The sequence below is a fragment of the Pholcus phalangioides genome, unplaced genomic scaffold, assembly GCF_987345545.1.
Source record: "Pholcus phalangioides strain wild (caught in Gottingen) unplaced genomic scaffold, Ppha-v1.0 ptg000002l_1, whole genome shotgun sequence".
NCBI lineage: Eukaryota > Metazoa > Arthropoda > Arachnida > Araneae > Pholcidae > Pholcus > Pholcus phalangioides.
This window is the reverse complement of record NW_028301595.1, coordinates 14,032,171-14,057,454: the sequence shown is the minus strand read 5'-3', so window position 1 is coordinate 14,057,454 and position 25,284 is coordinate 14,032,171. Positions and strand designations below refer to the sequence as shown.

The window sequence follows — 25,284 nt, the reverse complement described above, 5'->3', positions numbered from 1 at the left end:
ATTCACATTGATCCTTCGCCAGTTTTCAAACATACAAACAAAACTAACGTTGCAAAATGGCAATTGAATATTATTGTTCTTAAATATATTATCTTCGACTTGAATTATTATCCTTATCCGATAATTGGATATTGTGGGTGTGGGAATTGTTATATCCCATCGAGCGGGACCGATCATATCTTAGCAAAATTAAGCCGGGAATAGCACGACGTGTTCATATCAGGGTTGGACAAATCTAATGCCCGACATGCCCAAGTCATGTAAAAATTTCGACCGACCATGCATTTTTTCCTACCACGTGCCTGGCGCAGACAAGAAAAGAAAAATTGAAACACTTCGGGTTTTCCCCCCCTCGACAATAATGTTTTCCACACACACACGTGTGCAATTTCAGAGAAATGTTTTCTACGGCAGTGGTGGTCGGCTGAAGTTGGTTTTCTGTGGTTCCCAACTTCGAGGCACAAATGTGAGCCGATCTCATCGTTAAAAAAGTCTCTCCGCAGACAGCAACAAGCCTGCAACGATATACTATTCAATCATTACGCTTCACACATAGTTAGAAAAAGTAATGGTAGCTGGCAGCACTGCACATAACAAACATTACATAGAAACAAACTGGCACGGAAGGTTCACTACATGCAAACACACACATTGCAACATGTACAAAATCGTCAGAAGTTCCGCATGGGAATATGGATGAGGTGCGTGCCTGGTTTAGTAGTTGCCGTGATGCAAACGTGTAATCAACGATCTATTTTGATCTATTTTTATTGGCCTAATATTTAGCACCCCAGTGTGTTGATGGGGGGGGGGGAGGGTTCCTCATATACTGCATCTGGGCTCATAAGGCTGGAATCTTTGACGGGTGCCCAGGTCAGGATTTTTTACTGGTTTTCTTCTATAGTTTCTAGGTTAATTTTACCTCTTTGGTGAAATTAATTCTTTCGGTAAAAATAATAACGGGATTCATCCTAGGCTAGGGCGGTAAGACGTCTCTGTTTGCAGGGAGAGTGTATTTCAGTTTTTGACCAATGAAGTCCTGTCCCGAAAGGTCGCAAGGCTTCCTAGCACGACGAAGAGTTTCATGCGAAGCATGAAAATGAAAAACATGTTGGTATGAAACTATATTTTTCATTCTTATGCTGCAAACCGGTGTAAATTTTATGCACCAAAATATCGGTTATTATGGATATTTGTTGCAGGAGGATTGATTTTAGGTTGCAGGAATTCATTTTTCTCCAACCTTGAATACACAGTGACCGATGAGCAGTACCGCGGGGCGGCTCATAACAGGTCATAAAAATTGAAACGTATATATTTGTTTTAAGATTTTAATGTGTGTTAAATTAAAATTGTAATATTAATATAAAAAATATTCGCCAAATGGAAAATATTATGGTACTGATTCGTACCACACACACGCCGTTGAGCACCCGGTATGTGCAGAATTATCGACATGCACAATCATGAAATTTCAAACGTTGGAAGAATGTGTCATCATAAAGCTGACGCTTCTAAACCGGACACGTGATAATGTACAGCAGATACTGGGGGAGAGAGCGCGTGATCCGCTACTTTCAGCCAATCACAGGTCCCGAGCGACGTGCTAGTAAGACAGAATACTGAAAGATACTGAGATTTAAGGCAGTGAGAGATGTGATTTCAATCTGATAAGACGTACCAAAAAATTTCCGGTGGTTGCTCCGGGAGGGTCCGAAGATGTTCATGGCGGCTCAACATGCGATGGAATAGGTGATTCTCCCACGTGCCCCTTAAGCGAGGCAATCATCATCACCCGAATTCTTCTCACAAAAAACGGCAAGATCGAAACTTCACTTCAAAAACGAAATGGACTACACCGGCACTTCCCTTTGGTGTTGTACGTGTGCCAGTACCACTTCGCCTCGTGTTCATCATCTCCCTGCCAATTCATGTTAACATTCTGACTTTCTCTCAACAGCAAGAAAAGGGGACTAACTCCTCACCTCTTCTCCTCTGGAAATATGGACTAAGCTTTTCTCATGGCGAGTATGAACGCCTAGGCCACTTCGGAGTCAACGCCAGCCTCATGAATTCAGCGACAGCTAGATAAGTTCAAAACTTTGGATTGGTTTTTTGTGGTTGAGGGCCCCAACAGTAAAAATAAAATATAAAATTTTAAATGGTCATACATTCTAAAAATTATCTAAAGGTGCACCTAATGTTTCAGGTTTATATTTTGATATGTGAATGACAGACCATACCTAATTCTAAGTGTTAAAGATGACCTTTGATTTGTCAACAGCAACTTAAAGTTATAATGAATTAAACATTCAAATTTTTTAAAAATTTAATCTGCCTGTCTTTCGGCCATTCATTATTTTTGAGTCCCTTAATATTTCTTTGTTGCAGCTTTCCTTTTAGCCCTACTTGAACCTGGGTGCCAACGATCACGATGGACTCACGAATTATCACTCTAAGAGTGACTCAAGTCACATACTAATTGCACACCGATATTATGGTGCAAAGAATTTATAAATGTAAGCAGCATTAAAAATATATATATTGTCTCATACCACATATTGTCCATTTGCATGCGGCACATTGGTTTAGCAAAACTAGCAACCATTTTATTTTAAGAATTATAACAAATAGTTTTGGTTTTATTCAACAGGTGACACCGGGGTCCCTAAGTTAAAGGGGTTTCTGTTATTCAGAAGATATTTTCGTATTCTCAGTCGGAAGGTCGGGAAAATAGACTCTTAATACTTTGCTCTTTTTCACCAGTTCGCAAATTAGATCTTTCATTTCTACCGGTCCACGAAAGTTTTCAATAATTTTAGCGTTTTGCAATGTTAAAAAGGTTGAGGAACACTCGAATAAACTGTGCAAGACCCATTCTTTATAGAAAGTAGGTAATTTTAGCAATTGCCTTGCAATTCGACGGAACACACACACACACAGCAATGCCGTCTGAATATATATTTTTTTCAAGATGTCCCGGATTTCATCAAGATTTTTCCCGGTTTGTCAGCCGCATCATCTGGCCAATTTGCATCCTGCCTGCCCCTGCCCAAGTACTTTCCCGTCAATTTCTATTAGTTAAAAAAATTAGGCAAATCAAGTGATAATATTTTCCAAGAGTAAAACGTTGTGTGTGATTCTGGCAACTATTATTTTGAATTACATGCCCGACCGGGCATGTAAGTTTTTGGAGATCTGTCTGCTACGTGTTCCATACTTTCTGCTGCTATAAATGGTTTTGAAATATCAAATACTGCTCTGAGAATGATTTTAGAGTGGAATATTTCATCAACTTTGCGACTGACTTTTCTTATACCATTCTTTATCCTTTCGAAAAACTGTTATTGACAGATATTTTTTCTATAAACTTTCGTTGAAAAGTTTCTGGAAACTTCTGCTGATAGAAAATTTTTTACGAACCCTTTGTTTTGTCATAACATTTTTTCTAGAAACTTTTGTCACAAAAAAAATTTCTATAAATCTCTGTTGAAAGAAAAAATTTCTAGAAACCTCCTAGATGACAGCGAAAAACGAAACCAGCGTATGATACATTAGTTCCGTCCATTATAATTTCAAAGTATTTTTCTCCAGAAACATTCACGGATTGTTCCACATTTGGCGGAAAATGGTCGTTGGCACCAGTCAATTATCAATCTCTCGATAGAAAGACAACACCGAGAGATTGATAATCCACTGGTGCCAACGACAATTTTCCGCCAAATGTGGAACAAACCGTGAATTTTTCTACAGAAAAATACTTTGAGATTATAATTCAAGTGGTTATTCCACACGGCATGGTGAACAAAAATAAAAACTCTCGGAAAACTCCGCTTGCGGATGCAAATTGGTTGAGAACACTGTAAAATCGAAATAAGTCATTTTCATTGTCTTGGCTGGATTTCGAATCTAACTTTGGAGAATTTTCACTCGCATTTCATAGCCATTGATAAATAGACGTGCAGAAACTATATACAAAATGCATCACATACACCTAAAAACCATCACGATAAAACGCCAAAAAACCCACGGAAAAAAAAAAAAGAGTTACAATATCATCACTTACTGTCAGCACAGTCCCTGCCGATATATCCTGGAAAGCAGTGGCACTTTCCCAAGTGGCAGTTGCCGTGGTGATGGCAGTTGTTTGGACAAGAGGTTGGTACGTCCTCTGTTTCAAGTAAAATTCAAAAGGAAAAATTACTAAATAAATCAAGTAGGAAAAACAAAATGCAATACACATCAAACTAAAGATCGTACAGAATTTAACCTTAGGAGGTAAATTGGAAATAGAATAAAAAAGATGAATAGAAATCGAGAGAGAGATCGTAATTTTATTCCGTCTTCTCTTCACACAAAAGAGAACCAAATCGAGGAGAAGAGAAAAAAAAGAGTTATTGCCTCCGAGGAGATGTAGGAATAGAATAAATGTGGAAACCTCCATATTACAGTGAAATTGAGAGGCTGTAATGCTAGAAACTATTGGTTTCGTGGCTAATTCTGGGTGTGTTTGCATTTATTTCTCTCTCTCTCTCTCCCTCCCTCCTTTTTTACAGTCTTTCCATTGGTGTGACAAAGGCGGTGCTTAATAAAAATAACATTAATAATGAAATAAAACACACACACACACACACAGCGCTTTTGTTATTCAGTTCACGCGGCGAATTGCATATTTAATAACGTTGAAGCTTTAAGCCTAACTTCCTATTTTACCGCGTTCCGGAATTGGGGGGGGGGTGAAAAATCGCAATGGTGCGCTCTAAGCGTGTGTGGGGCGTTTTCCTCTCTTTTAGACTTGGAATAAGTTCGGAATTATATTTGCTCTAGGGATGTGTTATGTAACGAAAATATATATACAGAGAGAGAGATAAATGTATCTTTTTCTGTCTTTCTTTCTGTATTATAATGTATATTTCCATTGTATCCATTCGAAAATTAGCGTTTCTTTGTGTGTCAATTTCAATGGCGCTAATTTATTTTCGGATCGTGAGCGTAATTAAGATCGCGGGAGGAAAAATGATGATCAAAAAGTCATTTTTCATCGACGTTTAATTACGGTGATAGTTAATGAGAATCGGTATTTTCTTCCCCATTTTTTTTTAGTAACATCAGGTTACTGGGAATTCATGGATATATGGAAGAGAGTTATGTATTTCGTTCGGTGTTGTAATGTTGCAGGTTTTCCTGCGCAGAGAGGGATAGGCTTTTTTTTTTACCATATTATGTGTTGATATTGTAATATGGGATGCTTGATACGCCTATTCCCTTGTCTATTGCATTTTCAATAATGGATATTTGAAGGAATTAATTAATCTGTAGGTTTTAGCTTATATACATTAATTCCTTGTTATATCGCGAGATGGGAGGGGGAAAAAAAGGCGCTATATATGCTGAAAGCGCGATGTAATTGACGACTTTAAACCTAAGTTCTTTAACTTCGCTTTCAATCGGAGGCGGTAGAGAGAACCGAATGCGCGTTATAACGAGGCATACGGTGTTTATAACAAATTCTTTTTATACAGTTTTATTGATATTTCGAGTTGGATTTTTTTTTTACGCCAATGTTTCTAAAGGATGTATTAATTTAGTGACATTACGATTCGATTCGTTGAGAAAATAGAATAACTGGATATCAGTGCCGCAACTAGGGATTCCTGTGACCCGTGCAAGAATTCGGCCCCTTCTGGCCCCTCCTTCCAAGTAGGCCCGGTGTGGGTGTGCCTGTTGCACCTGCCTAGTTACGGCACTACGGAATATATATATATATATATATAGGAAATACAGGGTGGTCATAAAACAACTCCGTTGATATACAGTAGACCCTCTCGATAACGGACACCCATGAGACCAAAAAGTGTGGAGTGTCTGCTAATGGGAAGGTACGATGCGCAGTGAAAACTCGTTTATACGACTTTCACATTTATAAGCCGTTTGGCTTTGGTAGCAAATTATTCTTGTAAATATTAATGTTAAAATGTATATGTTACTGTGCGTGCGCGTAAAAGTGAACACCGGTGCGGTGATTATGCATAATCACCAATTGTCTCAATAAAGAGATTTTGATTTGAAATTTCACTACATTTATCACTTTCACCTGCAATTATGCATAATTCCCAAACAAAAATGGAAGGTTTGATAAATATGGAAAAATTTATCTTTCTTTCAATAAACCAGTTAATTACTTTTACCCGTACACATGATGAGTGCACAACACATATTTTGCAATAAAAATTGAATTAAATTAAAATAAGATGGAAGAAGATGAAAACATTCATAACAACATTGTCAGTCTTGTGTAATGGTGGCTTTCTTCACACATATTAACATGTGCAAGCAAAACTGACATTACCATTCGGTAATCACTTTCCTGGATCATAGTTCCTGGTTCAGTTAATCAAGTAATTGATTGCCGGGTAATCATATACAGTCAAACCTCGTTAGTGCGTCACCCGGTTAATACGTCACTTCGCTTATCGGGTCAATTTTTTGGAAGTCCCAATTGTCCTCAGACAGGAATTGGCACAGCTATGCCTCACTCTGTTTAACGAGTCACTCCGCTTACGAAGTCATAGTTTTGCTCTTACAAGAGTGACTCTTTAACGAGGTTTCACTGTGTACCAATACGAGCTTGGGATTATGCATAATCACCGTTCAACATGATGAATTCTCTATTCATGAACTAAAATTAAAGAATGAGAGTGTTCACTACTTATATATATATGTAACGGGGAGTGAAATACATTAAAGCCCACATATTTATCCCACGGGACCGGGGAGCAGAAAAGTGTCTGCTAACGAGAAGTGCCCGTTAACGGGAGTGTCCGTTACGGGAAGTTCCACTGTACTAGCCCTTAGCTGTCGCAAAAACCAACGGATGTGAATGGAATTCGAAATATAGGTGTTCAGAGTATGCGCTCGAGAATTAGAGGAGAAACAAAAGCCTATCTCTCCGGGTTGTGGCTACAGTAAACAATTTTGAAAAATTCAAACGGCAATAGTCACTTTTATGCTTTCGCAAATGATTGGCGCAGTAAAAAACCATGAATGGTGTTGAAACGGTACCTGTAGCACTATAAACGCCGCCGCAGGAAGCAGACAACGAAAGATCTCACCCAAGGGACTAGTCCGCTAACTGCTCGTTAAGATCTACCCCCCGATCGAGCAGTAAGCGTACTAACCCTCTTGGTGAGATATTTTACCCCTTTGGCGTTTATGGCGATACAGGTACCGTTTTAACACAGTTCATAGTTTTTCCTCATTGCGCGAATCATTTTACGGTGCACAAAAAGTGAGTGTTGCCGTTTAAATTTTTGAAATTTTGTTGCTGTGACAATAACCGCGAGAGCTAGGTTTACTGTTTCTCATCCCTTTTTCTCCAGTACGTACTCCAAAACACCCATATCTTCCCGAATTTCATTAGCATTCCTTGGATTTTGCGGCCGTTGGGGGGGGGGGTGGGGACGCTCATATAATGCGAACTTGTTGGTTAAATGAATGAATGAATCCTTCAGTGAATTAGTGTCAAACTAGTTGTGTTGATATTAGCCGATGAATGAAAAATTCGACACCATGTTTGGCGGGAAACCAGTTGTGCTGATGATGTTTCATCTGTTCGTGTGGCGGCGATATTTGGGAGCTGTTTGTAAATTTTGTAAATTTATTGCTATTGAATTTCTTTCTTTTTTGCTATTTGTATTGCCATTTTTTGTGCTTTATTGTGGTGCTTGTGCGTATGTAATGCATAATAAAGCACCCGACACCGTCCAGCCCTTCTTCCGAGGCAATGGTTAAAATTAACAATGCTCGATAGATCCTGGGCGGTGTTGGGTACGCAATGAAGTGAAAATGTGATCATGTCTTATGATAACTGTTCTTGAATCTTGTTGTCTGGGGGTAAATCAACTTTCTTGATGTCAGCTCATTAATAAAGTATTCAGTACCCTCGTTAAGTTGAATCCCGGTTGTTTAAATACTAGCGGACGAATGAAGGAGAACCTTCAACCTCAATGACCCTAAGACAGTTTTCATGTTTGGTGATGGATGGGGGACTCGGCAACTTTGGCTTTTCTTGCAGGAGGAGATAAGCTGCATTGATCTTAACTTTTACGAGTAAATGATCGTATCGGCTGTTTCCAACGTAGGTTAATGAATGAACAGATTGGATGCTTCAACGACGAGGTATAAATGAAGGAGCGCGCGGTAGCCAAAGGTCGATAAGGTACCAAAGGATTTTTAGAGGTGTCACGAGTTCGACACCCGATGCGTCCTCGTCAGAAACTTTCCTGACACAGGAGTACAACAGAAACGGTGACGTGACCATAGAAAAAAATTGCTACCGCAGGGAGTCCCACATCGAGGGGGTTAGTGCACCGACCGCGGTTCGGAATCGGCAATAAATTGTACGTTCCGGTCTAATTATCCCTTTTGTGAGGAAAATCATCATAAGTGGAGGAACTAATTGCTATGATAAGTGATTAATAAATAGGTATTGGTTGCACCGAGGCAAGTGATCAATAGAAGGTGATATAAATAAATACCGTAGTTGCGAAAAATATATGTTTTTGATTCAGAAAACCGAAAAATTCCGCATGCATGATTGAATAAAATAATAACATTGCTTACTCGCTAACATGGGGTGAAATGTCAAACCAACGGCTGAGCTATCGTCATTGATTATGGAGAAGTACCATGTACCGGGCTCTAGGAAATGTAAGAAGCTCACCTCTTGCTTCGGCTGAAAAATACCAGAAAAAAAATGTAATAAACCATTGCGTGAGACCTATTTCATCAACATATAAAGACATGTCATATCATTCTCTGCATTAAGATAATCAAGGATGATTATCAGGCAGAAATGAGTATTAATTGATTATGGGAGAGGGGAGATAAACAGAGACATCAGCTGATTTGATAGGAATTGAATTTAATGAGAAATAATGTTTTAGTTTCATTTCATTATGAATCAATAACATTTTCATAAGGAATTTTGCATTCTTACGAGTATTTTCTCTGTGAAGGCAGTTTCTTAAAATACATACGACTATTCTCGGTAATAATGTAGATGTTACGGTAAAATAATGAATCCACGAAACGAATCTGCCGAACTCTATTGTTAAATGCTGCATTATTGCTAAATGCTAGATTGTGTTGTTAAATGCTAAATTATGTTGCTAGGTGCTAAATAAAATTGATAAATGCGAAATGCTATTAATAAATTCTATGTTTTAAATTTCTCTCAATCCCGAAAACTTTAACTTCAAAAGAAAAGAAAATTGAGTTGAGGAAAAATTTTAACACTAAAAATATGTAAAATCTTCTAGGCTGAGTGAAACGAACACATATTCGAGTTATCAGAGTTTGACTTTATCGTGAACTGACGGTAAGTAATACATCTTATCACGGCAATAGGACCGGATTATCACATTTACCAACGTGAAATGATGATTATGCATAATACCGTCAAATGTGATGAATTTAGTAAGATTTATCATGTTTACAACAACGCTTGCGTATTAAGTATAATCGCCGGTAAAAGGGATATGTACTGACCGGATTACATGCAAATGCGTAAGTGCATGTGCAATTGCAAATTCTAGCAATTTTTGTAGTAAGTGCATAAAATCACCGAAATTTTTGAATGAGTGAATATTTTTAGCGTTATTTTTTTTCCGTTGATCACCATGTATTAATGTTTGCAAGACTATTTTTATCTTTTTATTCTACATATTTAATATGAAATTTCTTTCATTTTTTTTCAAGAAAGCATTTCACCATTGAATATTTTTCATTTTTGAATACATTTTTAGGCACTTTTGAAGGCATATTTTTGCACTGCTAAATATATGTGTTCATTTTTTGCGCATACTTCCTAGTTTCACTGCATACATCTCTTTTCTCTTATGTTAGACCGTACTTCAGTGCTTTTAATATGCATATGTTTCATTTTTAGGTCATATTTCTGCATTTTCAAGTGCACTTTTTTTTCAATTTTTGCGCATAATTTTGCTTTTTAGGAAAACGTCAGCATTTTTAAATGCATATTTTTTCATTTCACGTATATTTTTCAATATACTTATTCTCTATAGAGAATTGAAAAAATTTTAAGGCATATTTTTTGTTTCATGCAATTTTCGGTATTTTTAAATGCATATTTCTACAATTTTTATGAACTTTTACAGCACTTTCGAATGATTTTTATTTTTGCGTATATTTTTTTTTCATTTTTAGTGACATACTTCGGCATTATTAAATAGATTTGTTTCCATTTTTCGCCCGTATTTTTGATTCCATGGCATATCTCGACGTATTTAAATGTAGATTTATCTTCATTTTTTTGGTGCATGTTTCTGCATTTTTGGTGTATATTTCAGCATTTTTGGTGCATATATCAGAATTTTTGGTGTATATTTCAGCATTTTTGGTGCATATTTCAGCATTTTTAGTGCATATATCAGAATTTTTTAGTGCATATTTTGCCAATATTTTAGTGCATATAATCCGAGCTCTAGTGATAACTGATGACTTTTTCCGTATTTATTAAATTTACTTGGTTTTAGATAATTTTTTTTTTAGGGAAACCGCCGGTAAAAGTTATAAATCTAATCATACTCATATTTTTTCAACCGCAACGTAAAATATATTTACAAAGAAACTACAAAGTGTTCAAGGAATCACTTAAAATGCAGCTCGTAAAATAAAAAAAAAAATTCAAATTCCAGAGATCATTTTTTTGCTATTTCCCACTTTAATATCTCAACAATATGGAAATTACAACCAAAAAAAAAGATATAAATTTTGACAAAATCAATTTTTTTAAAAAATATTTGAAAATGTCTGTTAACTTTGGAATCTAGAAGAAAAAAAGCCCAACAAAACCAAAGACGATATTGACTTCAGTCGTATGATGATGACTGAACTAAGAACAACCAGTACAAGCAAAAAATGTTTTCTAGAAACATTAATTTTTGTTTTCTACTAAGGAAATAAAAGATGAGTGACATTTAATTATGAAAAACCAACTCTAATTACATTTTGTGCTGTAATTTTTTTTTCTTCTTCTTCTCTTTCACTGACGATTCTCATTTTTTTTTTGTATTTAAAGCAAAAAAAACTTTATATTTTCGTTGTTGGCAGCATATGTCCCTTGTGTAAAATCTAATCTGTCACTGTCCATACTATTTTTTTTTTTTTTTAGTATTATTATGGAGAAGGAGAAAGAATGGTGGGGCTGGTGCCTGCCGATGCAGCCTCATCTCCCCAGGAGTCCATTGTCGGAACATTCCATTGTTGTTCTTGGTGAAATATTACTGCTGCGATGTGGAGGGAGAAATTATTATTTTTTTATTTTTTTTGTGTAAGTACGCCACGTGAAAAATGATAGCTTGACGTTTAAGACCTTTAATTTAAAGCCAGGGAAAAAAGGAAAAAAAAAAAGTGCTGTCTATTACGCCACTGTGGTGGTGAGGAGGAATAATAAGAAGAGCGGTGGAAGTGGGAATGTTGTGCTAGTTTCAATTACGGTCGTCCTGCCTGTGAATTACTTTCGTTTTTCGCCGCTGCTCTCTACAACTTCCAGAAAAAAGTGTGGGAATAAATTGGAATATGTGTTGTGAAACAAACTTTAAGATGAACTGTTATGAGTTATCTGAAAGAAGCACGAGTTATAAATGTTACATAACATCACTGAAAAAAAAAAAAATGTTCGTCGAGGGGAGAATGCATTTCAGACTCTAAAAGTCAACGTAATTTAAATCGTTGGTGGAAAAAGTTACTTATGTTGTGTGCCAAAATTTTTCTTCTTAAGTAATTTCACAGATGGGAGAATGTGGACAGTAAGTTCCATTAACTTTTACTATTCATGCCTGTATACCGTTGAGATGGCTATAGGAGTCCTACTGAACCGATTCTACGAGTATGTACTAGCTTCAGAATTGTTTATATCTATAATTAGTCTTGAAATTGACAATTGGAAAGTAAAAAATGTTGTGGTAATTATGGTTGCGCCCGAGTGGTATGGTGGTGGTAAGATGCTCGTCTACCACCATGATGGTTGCTGTCACGGTCCCAGGTTCAAATCCAGGGGAGAACATAGATAAGATATTTTCCCTAGCGAGCTTGACGCGACCACCGATAGATGGCGCAATCATTTCCAACCCAACTCATTAAATTGCAGTACAGCGATATGACCAGCGTTGGTGTTTGGTGAAGAAGTTTCACTTACGGTCGTCCTGCCTTGAATTACTTTCATTTTCACCAATGCTCCATGTAATTTCAAAGAAAAGTGTATAAATAAATTGGAATATGTATTGTGAAACTTTGAGATGAACAGTGATGAGTTATCTAAAAGAAACACGAGTTGTATAAATGTTATATAGCATTACTGAACGTAACGTAAGTCAATGTAATTTAAATAGTGGGAACAAAAAATTACTTATGCGTGTTGCCAAAAAATATTTTTTTAAATACAATTTTGTAAAAAAAATTGGTTATGGATAAGTCGTTCTGGTAAGTCACATTAAATGTTCCTATTTATAAGTGCAAATTGTTGAGGCAGTCGTGATTCCACGACTATGTATTAGTCTTATTTATATTGTACATACTAAATAGTCTTGAAATTTACATTGATAGCGAATTAGCTTTATATTGTCTATATTTAAATTGCCTTGAAATTGACAATTGAAAAGCAATGTTGTGATAGTTGCAATTGCAGTCGCCCTGCCTTGAATTACTTTCGTTTTCGTCACTGCTCTCTACAACTTCCAGAAAAGTGTTTAAAAATACTTTATATTGGAATATTTGTTGTGAAACAAATTTTAAGATGAACTGTGATGAGGTATCGAAACCAGGCATTCGAAAAAAGAAGTTATGTACAGAAAAAAGAAGTCCAAGAATATAGATATCGCGACGAAAATTATGTAAATAGTTCTTATTTATTAGTTATTATGTCATTTTTCGCCTGTATAGAGTCATTGCCTTGTATAAAAATGGAAATCAACGCTTTCCTCTGTAAATATCGCCAAATTGGGAAAAGACGTGGAGAAGTTTGGCGACATCGTGGCGCCACGAGACTAGTATCGGTAGTCGAGATCCTACTATATTTATAGTATAAATAATCATCTCTCCTCCCAATTCCAACAGTAAACCAGGCACCGGTGAGTAACACCAAGAATATTTTATTTATTTAACATTTTTTTAAAGAACTATATCCGGGAGGAGAGAGAAATGTGTCCGTATCTACTTTCTTGCTGATTCTTTTTCCTTATCTTAAGGATAAAAAGTTACCAGCGATTCGAGATAGGAAAAGTATATTTCGCGTGGATACATCTAGAGAGTAGTATTGGAGAAAAATAAGCGGGGGAAAAAAAGGAGTACCCACACCATCACGTCCTTCAGATACGTCGCGTTTGCTCAACTCATCACCGTTTCCCTTCGAAGCCCTTATCGCTGAAAAGCACGCGCTGCGGAATTACGCGAATTCTCATTTTCAGACGGCACGTCCCATGCAATAACGGCATCACGTCTCCTCCGGCCCTGTGTTATTCTCTCTTCCTCTGTAACACCAACAGATAGGATACAGCTTCTGTGTCCGTCCCGTGTAGACACCTATTCACAGGCGAGAGAAAAAAAAACAAAAAGACGAAGGAACGAAAAACTGGGATTTCTCTGATGGTAATATATCAACATGTACCCTAATATTACTTGGGCGAGGGATGGGATACGCATGCTGTGTTTTTATTTAATGAAATATACTGTATGTAATAGAATGTGGGGGGGGGGGGGGCTGTCATGGACGTGCCACTCACTCTCACAAGATGTCTTTGTGGTATATTTATTTGTAAATTCATCTCTCGCGACAAGTGTCGCATTCATACGGTGGGGAGGGGGACGTACCAGGCTATATAGCCCGGTGTTTCAAATTTGAGGAATAATTGACCGAGATAATTAGTTGAATGTGGAAAACCATAAATCCACATTTGCCTAGTTAAGGAACAGTGAATGATCAAATGAGTGACGCTTGTGACCTGAAACCGACCATGACCCCCCCCCCCCCTCGCTTTGTCCCCATAGGGGATAAACGCTTGTGGCCGCTCACTAACCTGATCCCTAATTACACTAAAATCACAGTCCCTAAATCACAGTCAGTGAATGATCAAATGAGTGACCTTGAGAGAGTTCGCAAGTTTGTGTGAGCATGTGTCTGAAAGGCAGATTGTGTAAGTACACCGGTGAGCGAAAGAGCGTGCAGGTACATCGGTGAGCAAAAAGAGCGTTCAAGTACATTGGTGAGCAAAAAGAGCGTTCAAGTACATCGGTGAGCAAGAAGGGCGTGCAAGTAAGTTGGTGAGCAAAAGGAACGCCTGAAAGAATTCGAATAACCAAAAGAGTGGCCTAGAGAACTTAAAAGAATGCAAGTAACCAAAAGAGAACTAGAGCACCTGAAGGAATGCAAGTAACCAAAGGAGTGACCTAGAGCTTGTGAAATAATGTAAATAACCAACAGAGTGACCTAGAGCGCGTTAAAGAATGTAAATAACCAACAGAGTGACCTAGAGCGCGTAAAAGAATGTGAATAACCAAAACAGTGGCCTACAGAATTAGGGATCAGGTTAGTGAGCGGCCACAAGCGTTTATCCCCTATGGGGACAAAGCGAGGGGGGGTCATGGTCGGTTTCAGGTCACAAGCGTCACTTAGCGTGTATGCAAGAATGTTGATGACCAAGAGAATGACTTAGAAAATGAGGGACCTGGTCAGTGGTAACCAAAAGAGTGGTCTTAAAAGTGTGTGAGCACGTCAGTGAACAAAAGAGTAATCTAGCGAATAAGGTTAGTAATTGACAAAAAGAATGACAAAGAGACAGAGACGTATTTTCAGGAGTGGTGACCAAGCGGGTAATGCACAGGGTGCAAATTCAAGGAATGAGTATCCAAGAAAATCAAATTAGATGACAGAAAGGCGGCAAAACCATAAATCTGACGCTGCTCGTGACTCCCTGGTGTAACGACCTGAGAGAGTTTAAAAAATGAAGATCATTAATCTTCATTTTTTACCAGAATAATCAGTGGTTGGTAATTTTGAACATGCTCATTGTCTACCAGAATTTCTTACATTCAAATTGGACGTCATTTTGAATCACGTTGTAAGCGAATCACGATAGATCGACAGACGCCTATGAGATCAACTCATTACCCATTACGGACTAGTACATCGAACCGTACATGTGCTTTCGTACACATTCCTCTGCGTAACTTCTACCGAATTGGTACATGCCGGAATGTGAGTGTACTTGTTGTGAACCTAACGTTAGGTTTGTTTCTGTGCAATGCTTGCGATGGGTATTGTGGCTATCCTACATCAATTATTCTAACTACGCTGGAGTGCAAAAAGTAAAGACGAAGTTGAAAAGTTGAGGTCGAGTACTCTTACAGATGAAAGCAGATTTAGCCTGACTGGCGATTCTGGATGCATACACACCTGGAGAGAGCGGGGAACACGCAATAACCCCCCATTCCAAACATCATCGACAGGGACCGGTTTGGAGATGCCGGAATACTCGTTTGGGGAGGTATCATGTTTGGTACCCGTAGATCTTCCAAGGTGGTGGTTTAGTCACTGGGTGCCTGCTATTCTACCGAGGTTCTCCTTCCTCACGTGCGTCTTTTTAGGGGTGCTATGGGTCTTAGGTTCCTCTTCATGGACGACAACGCTACACCTCATTGTACAGTGGCTGTCGCAGAGTTGTTGGTCAGCGAAGATATTCAGCGCATCGATTGGCCAGCAAGGTCTCCGTATCTAAATCCAATCGAACACGTTTGGGATACCCTAGGGAGACGCTTGGCAGCACGTCACCAGCCGCCAGCGACGATTTCGGATCTGCGATTGGCGCTACAACAGGAATGGGCAGCAATGCCGCCTCAGCAGCTCATTGACAACCTTATACTCAGCATCGGCAAACGATGTAAATCAGGTATAGGAGTCAAGGGTGACCATATCCACTACAAAAGCTGGATTCTCCTTGACAGTCACTTGCCTTGTCACATGGACGTTTCGGTCTTCTGTCCAATTGTGTTCGAAGCTAATTTTTCAATAAATTAATTTTTATGCTTTGGATTTTTTTTTTTTTGGAAAGTTTTGTTTACTTTTACATGTTCTTTCGTTTTGGGGATCTTATGGTATTATTCGTGTCGATTTGGAACACGTTTGCACGACGTTACATTAGAAAAACCGTCTCGTCCTTAATTTTTGTACACCAGTGTGTGAGCGAAGTGTAATGATTGAAACATTGCACCGTTGTAGGACTGTTGCTCTCTGTGCAGCACCTCCTAGAGATAGAAGGCCTCTGCAGTGTTCGCCATAAACGTCATTCAGACTACCTAGCAAGTTTGCCACATTTTGAAACACGGCATCCTATTTCGTTTCTTCTTATTTTGGCGCAGAATCTTCCTGATTGGCACACAAATACCGATTAGTGATTGGATGTGGGGCATAGAAATCGCCAATTCTTAGCCCGATCATTTCTTTTCCTCACAACGATGATACTCGCACGAGCAGCGAATTTTTTTCTCTTGAATATTCTGAGGGGAAAATGGACTTTTTACTGACGTCACAAGCAAACTGCAGGTACCTTCTATCTCTAGGAGGTGCTGCTCCGTGGCGAGACTTTTAACGAGAAGAGATTTCTATTTACGGACTGCAAGGAATGCGATACCAGCATAGGTTCATCGCCAGATCCGCGGGATATCGGTTTTCCCACGTTTAATGCTGTTATTTCCAAACTTTCCTCCGTTTTTCGAGTTCCAGTACAATATTCATTGTGCCCGAGTGGCATGGTGGTAAGATGCTCGTCTACCATCGTGAAGGTTGTTGTCACGGTCCCGGGTTCGAACCCAAGGGAGGATATCGATAAGATATTTTCCCTAACTCGAGGCGACCATCAATAGACAGCGCCTTCACTTCCAACCCATCTCACTAATGGCAGTAAATTGCGATATGGCCAGAGTTGCTGTTTGGTGAAGTAGTAGTAGTACAATATTCACTGTATCATTCACACGTATCATTTAGAAACGTGGAATGCTTTCACTTGGCATCAGGAGAGACTGGGCAACAAATATCTAATTGGTATTTTTGGATCACAGGGGAGGATATAAAAAGTTATTTTTTTAAATTTTAATAACTATACAACCCCTCACAACATAAATGACATACATCTGAGTACCACGCGTTATTTGAATACATTTTTCTAATTGGAAATACAAATATCTAGAATCAAGTTCTCAAGTAAAATGCCATACGCCCTGCTATCTATGCACTCTGTATATAAATCACACTAATTTATAAATTTAATTAAATTATTATCTACATTATTAAATTATTATGCATTAATAAATTTCAAAATAATTTGTAAATAATAAATAAATAAAAATAAATTAAGTTATTTAAAAACACTAAATTACAATTTGATTCATAAATCACATTAATTTACATGTGAATTTATAAGTAAATTAATTGCCTTATTCACGCTCAACTCAACAATAAAATGTGTATTTACAGGTGCTTTTTACTTTCTCGTTGCATAATCGTAGTCTTTCGAATAAAAGTTATCCCTAGATTATAACACATTGAAATTTGGTCTTGAAAATTCTCTCACACTATATGAAAAAGAACCATTGTCTCCTTATTTCTTCTTTCAAACAAAGATGCACTCTTTTAATAATTTTCTTGAAAATTATTATGGCATTTGTTGGCCAAAGAATACTCGTGTTTAATTATTATCCATGGATTTTAAATATTCACGCGTTCCATAACAAATAAACTTCAGCTGCGAAATGATTTGAATTATTTTTGAACCGAACGATGATGACATTATATGTGATAAAATATTTGCGTCATGTAAAAACATGAGAATAACGTCAATTTATAACCTTCATATTAATGACATGAAAATATTACGAAACGACGTGGGATTTTTCTAATTGAAAAAAAAAACCGCCATGTAATATGTGACATCATGTCTTTTTCTTAATGTTAAGTAACTTTCTTAAGGAGAAGTAATTAGGTTGAACATGCCGGAATTCAAACCCGGGCCATCGGGGTGAGAGTCACATATCTTCACCGCTGGACTACACGTCTTTGAATTGGGTTTAGGAAGAGTTTAAGGGCACTTGGAATAGTGGTTACAGGTTTGATTTCCGTAATAGTTAAGGAGAAGTAACGAGGTTGAACATGCCGGGATTGCGACCCGGGTCATCGGGATGAGAGCCACATATCTTCTCACCGCTGGACAACACTGTACTCTTAAAAACCGGTAATTTCTTTAATCGTTTCTTAGAATATGTCTGCATGTTCACGTCGACGATATATATAGTCTTCCTCAAGACTAGAAAATCATATTATGGAAGTTATTCAGTGTTTCCTCATCCTTCATATCCTACGTAGCTTTCTTCCATCTGTGTGACCAATCTTAATTCCTTCTCCAACATTTTTTTTTTAAAAAGGAATTTAAGACCCAGAGAAAAGACTATTAAAGAAATGCGTGACATGGTGGAATCTCTAACATTTTCTCTCTTATATTAACGTTGAAAAGCGGAGAAACGAAGATAAAAAAAACCTAAAAATATGAGAAAATATTAAAAAGAAAGAAAAAAAGTGGAAAAGAATTTGTATGTGTGTTCGTCGCTTCTCTATACCTTGTACTTCTGCAACTTCTAAGTCTTATATAGCTGATCTTCCACGTAAAGCTTTTTTCCAGTTTGGCAAGCTTCCCACAATTTGGATATGTACGTGACTCACTTCTCGCACAACCGAGACGTCCGAAAAACACAAGAAATAAAATAAAATAAAAAAAACTACGGGTCCTAGTACAAAGCCTTGTAGGATCTCTTCTGCAACTACTCTCTTCTTTCCCAGATGGTCAGTATGAAAGTGAAGGAACGTGACCATGTTAATAGAATCTGGATTAATCTTAAGGGGAAATGTTACGTAGCTGATAGATATAACATCCGGAAGCTTGACGGGAATGAAAAAAAATATATATATATACCCCTACATATACGAAGGTAAACATGAGCTGGAAGAAAATAAAAGGATTATATTCTTCAAAGGAATGATATCGGCGTGTCTTCTCGAGTCATGTTTAAAACATTATACTTAATATTTCAACTGTATTCAATTTTTACTTGACTGAAATGCGTGAAATAAGCCTTGCGGGTGATTATAATTTTCACTTAGAAATTGAATTGATTGCAACGGGACAGGGATTCGATTCCTGGAGGAGGCAAATCACTTATCTTTCCAAATATCAGTTTCGGCATAACATCCAGAAAATTCAATTTCTCAGTATATTTCACGCCGATAAAATACCATCTCTTCATATAATTTTTATTGTTCATAGAGATTCAGATCATATGGGTAAAAACTTTGATGAATGATAGAATACACCTGAACAAGCAAGTTTTATCACTAAATTCATGATCACAATTCAAGCGGTGGACCGCTGGAAGCGCTGTCATTAAAAACACGAAGCCCTGTTTCTATATGTATCGTTATTTTTATCATAGATGGCTAATTTCGTGGTTCAAAGCTCCCAAAGTTTTGCGCACGAGGTCTGAATTAACCTGTATTTGAGGTATTTTTTTTGCCCTTCCGTGGAAGGAAATGTGTGCTAGAATCGTTTCTTACCAGAGCGGCTCTGACGTATCTGCGCAACTCGTCGCCAATGACTTCCATGATGTCGTAGGACGTGATTGAAGGCGGTTCGTTCTTCCTAGCCAGGAGAGCCAATCGGGAGCCGTGCGGGACGGAGAAGTTCAATCTGACGAAAGAAGCTTCCGGGTGACTAAACCACACGTTCCAAGATTCTTGAGGCTGTAGCGTCCTGGAATCTTTCAATTCCGGAGGGTGTTCCTCGTACTCTGATATGTCCCTGGGTACGACAACGCATATTGGTTGTGGAGTTGCGATGTGGTTCACGTCTGAAATAAATCGAATGAAAATGTGCACCAATTAACAATGCGATGTCAGGGAATAGACAGGGTGCCCTGTAAGTACTAATGTGGCCTTTATCTCATTAACCGTCCTTCGTAGATGTGTGATTCTTATTTAAAAAATGCTCAAAACGCGTTCAAAAATTACCCAGATTTGAGAGTGAAAATACAGTGTCGCAAAATAACAAAAACCAAATATTTATACGGTCCCCTTGTCATCTAACTTAAAATTAAGAAGTTGTTTCCCTGTGGCCCCCGAGGTCAAAAAAAAAAAAATCTGAGAAAAGTTGGGGAAAAAACCGCATAAGTGAGAAAAAAGGAGCGTTATCCGTTACTTTTTGCTGCTCTTTCATAACATTTCTCCAATTTTGAATCCAAATATCTCTGCGAGTAATGCACTTGGAGACGTGGAATTTTTCTGTCGGCCTCAGAAGACACAGACGAAAAACTTTCTAATTGGAAGTTAGAGGATAAGGGGACCGTATAATTTTATTTTATTTTTTGACACACTGCCTTTTCACTCTTTAAACTGCTACAAGGTAATTTTTGAATACAATTTGAACATTTTTTAAATTGGAATCATATCTTTACGAAGGATGGTTGATGAGATAAAGGCCGCATTAGCATTTACAGGACACACTGTATAAGGTAGGGTAAAAACTTGAGTCCGTATCACCTTAAATACCCTTAGTTATACAAACGTAATACCAATTAGGAAAAGTATTGAAATAACGTGTCCATCTTAGATGTGTAATTTATTTTATTGAGGAACGTATGTGTACCGAGATACAAAATTTAATTTTTATAACTTCCTCCGTGTTCTCTAACTTCCAATTAGAAGTTCCCTAACGTCTTTTGAGCCCAGCAAAAAAATAAATGTTTCTAAGTGCAATATTCACTAAGACATATACAGTCAAACCTCGTTAGTGCGTCACCCGGTTAACACGTCACTCCGCTTACTGGTCACTTTTTGGAACTCCCAATTGGAATTGGCACAGCTATGGCTTACTGCGCTTAACGAGTCACTCCGCTTACCAAGTCATATTTTTGCGGTCCCAAGAGTGACTCATTAACGAGGTTTGACTGTATATATATATATTGGACTTCCAAAATCTCTCTGAAATGAGGGAAAGAACCGCATAAGCTCATTCTACACTTCACATATGCTGTAGTTTCCCTTCATTTTCAGCGTTTTTTAATTCATATATGCCAGCGCATATTGCAATTAAAAAAGAATTGGATTTTTTTTTTGTCTGCGCTCGGGAGGGACAGAAGAATAACTTCCTGATTGCGAGTTAGTGACAGGGTAAAAATCACATATTGGACCGTATAAAGAATTAAATTTTGCATCTCGGTACAGTGACGCAATCACATATCTAAGGAGGACACGTTATTTAAATACTATTCCTAATTGAAAGTATGTTCGTATAACAGACTCATTTGAGGTGAAACTGACTTGAGTTTTCACTCTGTATATGTTATGAAGAAGGGTCTAAATGAAATTTCAAATTTTTGAAAATTAACTCGTGTCACCAAATATCAACCTGTTTTCGGATTGTCACGTGCATTTCATTGACGCTTATTGAGAGTCACCAGGAATTTTAGGGGAATAGATTGATACTGTTTGTGTGTGATCAGGATTGAAATATTGATCGTAATACGATTGCAGACATACCTTTCGTCAGAAGGGTCAGCGGTGTTCCTGTCGATTCGTGAGGAGGTTTACCGTCTTCCACTACTATACATGGCTTCGCTGATTCCAGGCCGTCCTCCATGCTTCCTACAGCTGAAAGTATGGTAAAGAATTGGATTAAATAATTGCTCATCGATACATTCATGCTTTTTGTGAGTTCAGGTACTTTACAAAGTATGAGCCATTACCAGGCTATTGCTGGTGAAAGCTACGGTTATTGTATACTGCTGTGTATGATAGAAGTATCGTTAGGTTGAAGGGGATTTTAATAAATAATTTGAAAGTTGTTTCACGCAAAGTGTAACGCATGAAATTTTATGTGAGAAACAATGTGAAGTATAATTCGTTAGATGTGATGTGCACATTATTTGTTGGATGAGGGGTGGGGGTTCAATATGAAATTTGACTTTGCTCTTTCATGTAATCGATTATATTTAATTGGAATACTCCGAAGTTTATTCCTAATTGAAGCTGAACTGTTTCGTTGAAATTTTATTGTGATTAAGATATTCTCTGGTTATAATCAAAAAACTTCAAATCAAATTACTACAAAAAGACAAAAACACAGTAACACAGAACAAAAATACATGCATGCATAAAAATAAATAAACATAAAATTAGGAACATTCCCTCTGTGACCCCAAGGGACTAGGGGGTCCTTCCAGCAGGTCTATAAGAATAGTCATCTGTTAGACAAGTGGCAACTGACGTTTCTTTTTTAAAAAATTAGTCAGTTAATTGGTTATGGTTTATGGAATATATTTTACTTAAATGTTAATTTCTTGCAATATACCAAAATTACAGAAATAATTAGGATCACACAGATATACCATATACGTCAATGCATCCAACTTCTCAAGCATCGTAAATATTGCATAATTGCTTCATAATGTGTCCCTCTAGCAAATGAATAAATTTTAAAATTGGAATTTACATTATTTTCCGTGTGGTTCATTGAGTGAAAAAGATTTAGTATTTTAGGAACAGGATAATGAACGAAAAGTTCACATTATCATCTTAAGGATTCCTTGAAAAATTCCGCAAAGTATTTTAAAATTCTCGAAATTGTCTATCAAATACCTCAAACTGGAATTCGTAAATCAATTCGTAAAGCGGGGTGTGTCCGGTCCTTCAATGTTCAAATCTTTTCAAAACAGTGCTGTTCCAACAGTCCGTGAAAAGTTTCTGTTGGTCCACGAAAAATCTCGACCAATTTATTGATATAGCTGGTGCATGATTTTATTATTTATTCAATAATATTCCATCTCTATATTGGTTTTTCATTTCTGCCCCGTTAGAAAGCTGCAACCTATTTTTCACATTTTCCTATCAATATTTTTTGGTCGGTCCTCAAAATATTCTTCTATTTATATAGATTTTGATCCTCAAATTATTTCTTCCGTTCATTGTTTATCTTTTGTCAAATCATTTCTCACATTTCCAGTTGTCCGCCAAATTACTCAACTACTTTCACAGCTCTAAAAAGATTGAACAACACTTATTTAAAACGCATCTTGACGAAGTGCACATTTTTTCCACGTAATTACTTGTATGACCCCGGCATAATAACCTGTGTAATTATTTTTTCTCATTTGTGCGACCGTATGATTTATTTATAATTTTATGCGGGAGTGGGGAAAGCTCCACAATTTGTTAAAAATAATAATAAATGGTAATTCGGATTTTTCGCATGATAACTTCATAAAAACAACCCCTGGATTATTTTTTTACAACATAATTATTTTTGAAACTCCAATCCAGTCTTCTCAAATTTATTCAAACATTCTTATTTGTTATGTGAACGATCATGCTAAATTTCTTAGAAAATATTCAAAGTATTAAATAATTATAAACTATCACAAATGATTAAAATTATCTACAAAATTACAGCAAAAAATCTGATAATTTTCTTTGTCTATAAAGGAACTCAGAAAATAATATCTAGAAAATGATTTCCTTAACCATTTACCAAATTATTACACTTTTTTTGCTTCATGGATTTTACCGATTTTTTTTCCGTCAAATATCACGTGAGTTAAGCGCTTGTTTCCGTTTTGCACAGAAAACGTAGCACGAATTCAAAGCCCCATAAATTTTCGGGGCCCACTCAGATGCAAAATCAGCATCTTCTTCCGATATTTTAATGTTTTACAGAAATACAATCAAATATTTTTAGTTTTGCTCATCTTAACTTCCATGCCCTTCTGCGTACGCCTCTGACTCAAAGAATAATATGTATAAAAGTTCCACGAAAAGTTGTGATTGCCATGGGCCCAAACTATGAAGAACAGACCGTGCCTTAATCTACTAAAACATATCAATAAAAATAGAAGAAAAATTCGTACAAATAATCGAATTATCACAACCGTAAAGCTAATTAATCACGGTATTTCCATCTGGATAGGATCAGAGACACCACCGCGACCAATTATATGGCACACCAGCGTCTACTAAATAACAGAAACCAGATAGTTATTTATTACTAGACTTTTTTCCCCAGTTTTGAACATGACTTTATTCGATTTCTCAGATATCGATCTCGAGATTCATTATATTAAATCATTTTTTTTTTTGTTATCTCTGATAACTATAACGTCACAATCAGTTTTTTTTTCCCTCAATCTCCTGAACAAAACAACAAAAAATTATCCGCCTTGTCTTCTTCTCTGTTCCCATCACCATTTAATTATTCTTCTCCTTTTCTCTGTACCTGCGTTATCTCTCTTCTATCTCCATTTTTTTTTCCTTTCGTTCTCTCTATCATCTATTTCATTTCTCACTCCATTATTGATCGCACTTTCAAAGAGATTACTGAATACACACCACAGGCATCATCACCATCACCATCATCTCTTTCCTCTCTTGCCAGATCATCGACTTGCTATCTCGGGAACAGTGTGTGTGTGTGTGTGTGATAATTCATTTTTTTTTTAATGCTCCAAATTGTTTTTTTTTCTTCTCTTGTTAAAATTGAAAATTTGCGGAACGTACACTCGTATGTGAGATGATGGAGGGTAAAAATGTGGGGAAAAAAAATGTAATTAAAATAAAAAAAAATGAAATTCCCAATGAGTTTGAGGAATTACTTTCGGAATATAAAGGATCGAAGAAGTGAATTATCTTAAGATCTTGTGTGGTTGATGCTTTGAGCGGGAGTGTGTTGCTGTTTTTAATGTACTATAACAAAGAAGGGATTCTTCTCAGCAGGTGCATCCGTGATGCCATTTATGTTCTTATTAGTGATAAATGGCATAAGGGCTTCGCATGTTATTTGAAGGTTATTGACGGAATATGCCAACTAAAGTGGTCGTGAACTATCGATTTCGGTATAATAAAAGTTATAATTACAGCCAGAACTAGATAATGTCTTAAAAAAGGTGGCGAAATATGCTCTAAAAATATGCAAATATGCACTTAAAAATGTCACGATATTCACCTAAAAATGCCACGATATGCATCTAAAAATGCCACGATATGCATCTAAAAATGCCGAAATATGCACTTAAAAATGTCCAAATATGCATAGAAAACCCAAAATATATACATAAGTTATGTGCTAAACGAATCCTGAAAAAGAGTTGAAAATTCTGAAATGCGAACCAAAAATGAGA

At 37.0% G+C, this 25,284-nt stretch overlaps 1 protein-coding gene across 1 annotated transcript in view; it reads right to left on the bottom strand.

The window, feature by feature from the left end:
- Positions 1-25,284, bottom strand: part of LOC149089440 (teneurin-a-like) — a 415,199-nt gene that overhangs the window by 156,789 nt on the left and 233,126 nt on the right. Inside the window, exons 9-12 of the mRNA XM_089238543.1 lie at positions 21,656-21,766; positions 19,676-19,968; positions 8,623-8,734; positions 4,067-4,171 (exon numbers count right to left, since the gene is read on the bottom strand). Of these exons, the coding sequence (XP_089094669.1) occupies positions 4,067-4,171; positions 8,623-8,734; positions 19,676-19,968; positions 21,656-21,766 (621 nt within the window). The remainder of the gene's footprint in view (positions 1-4,066; positions 4,172-8,622; positions 8,735-19,675; positions 19,969-21,655; positions 21,767-25,284) is intronic.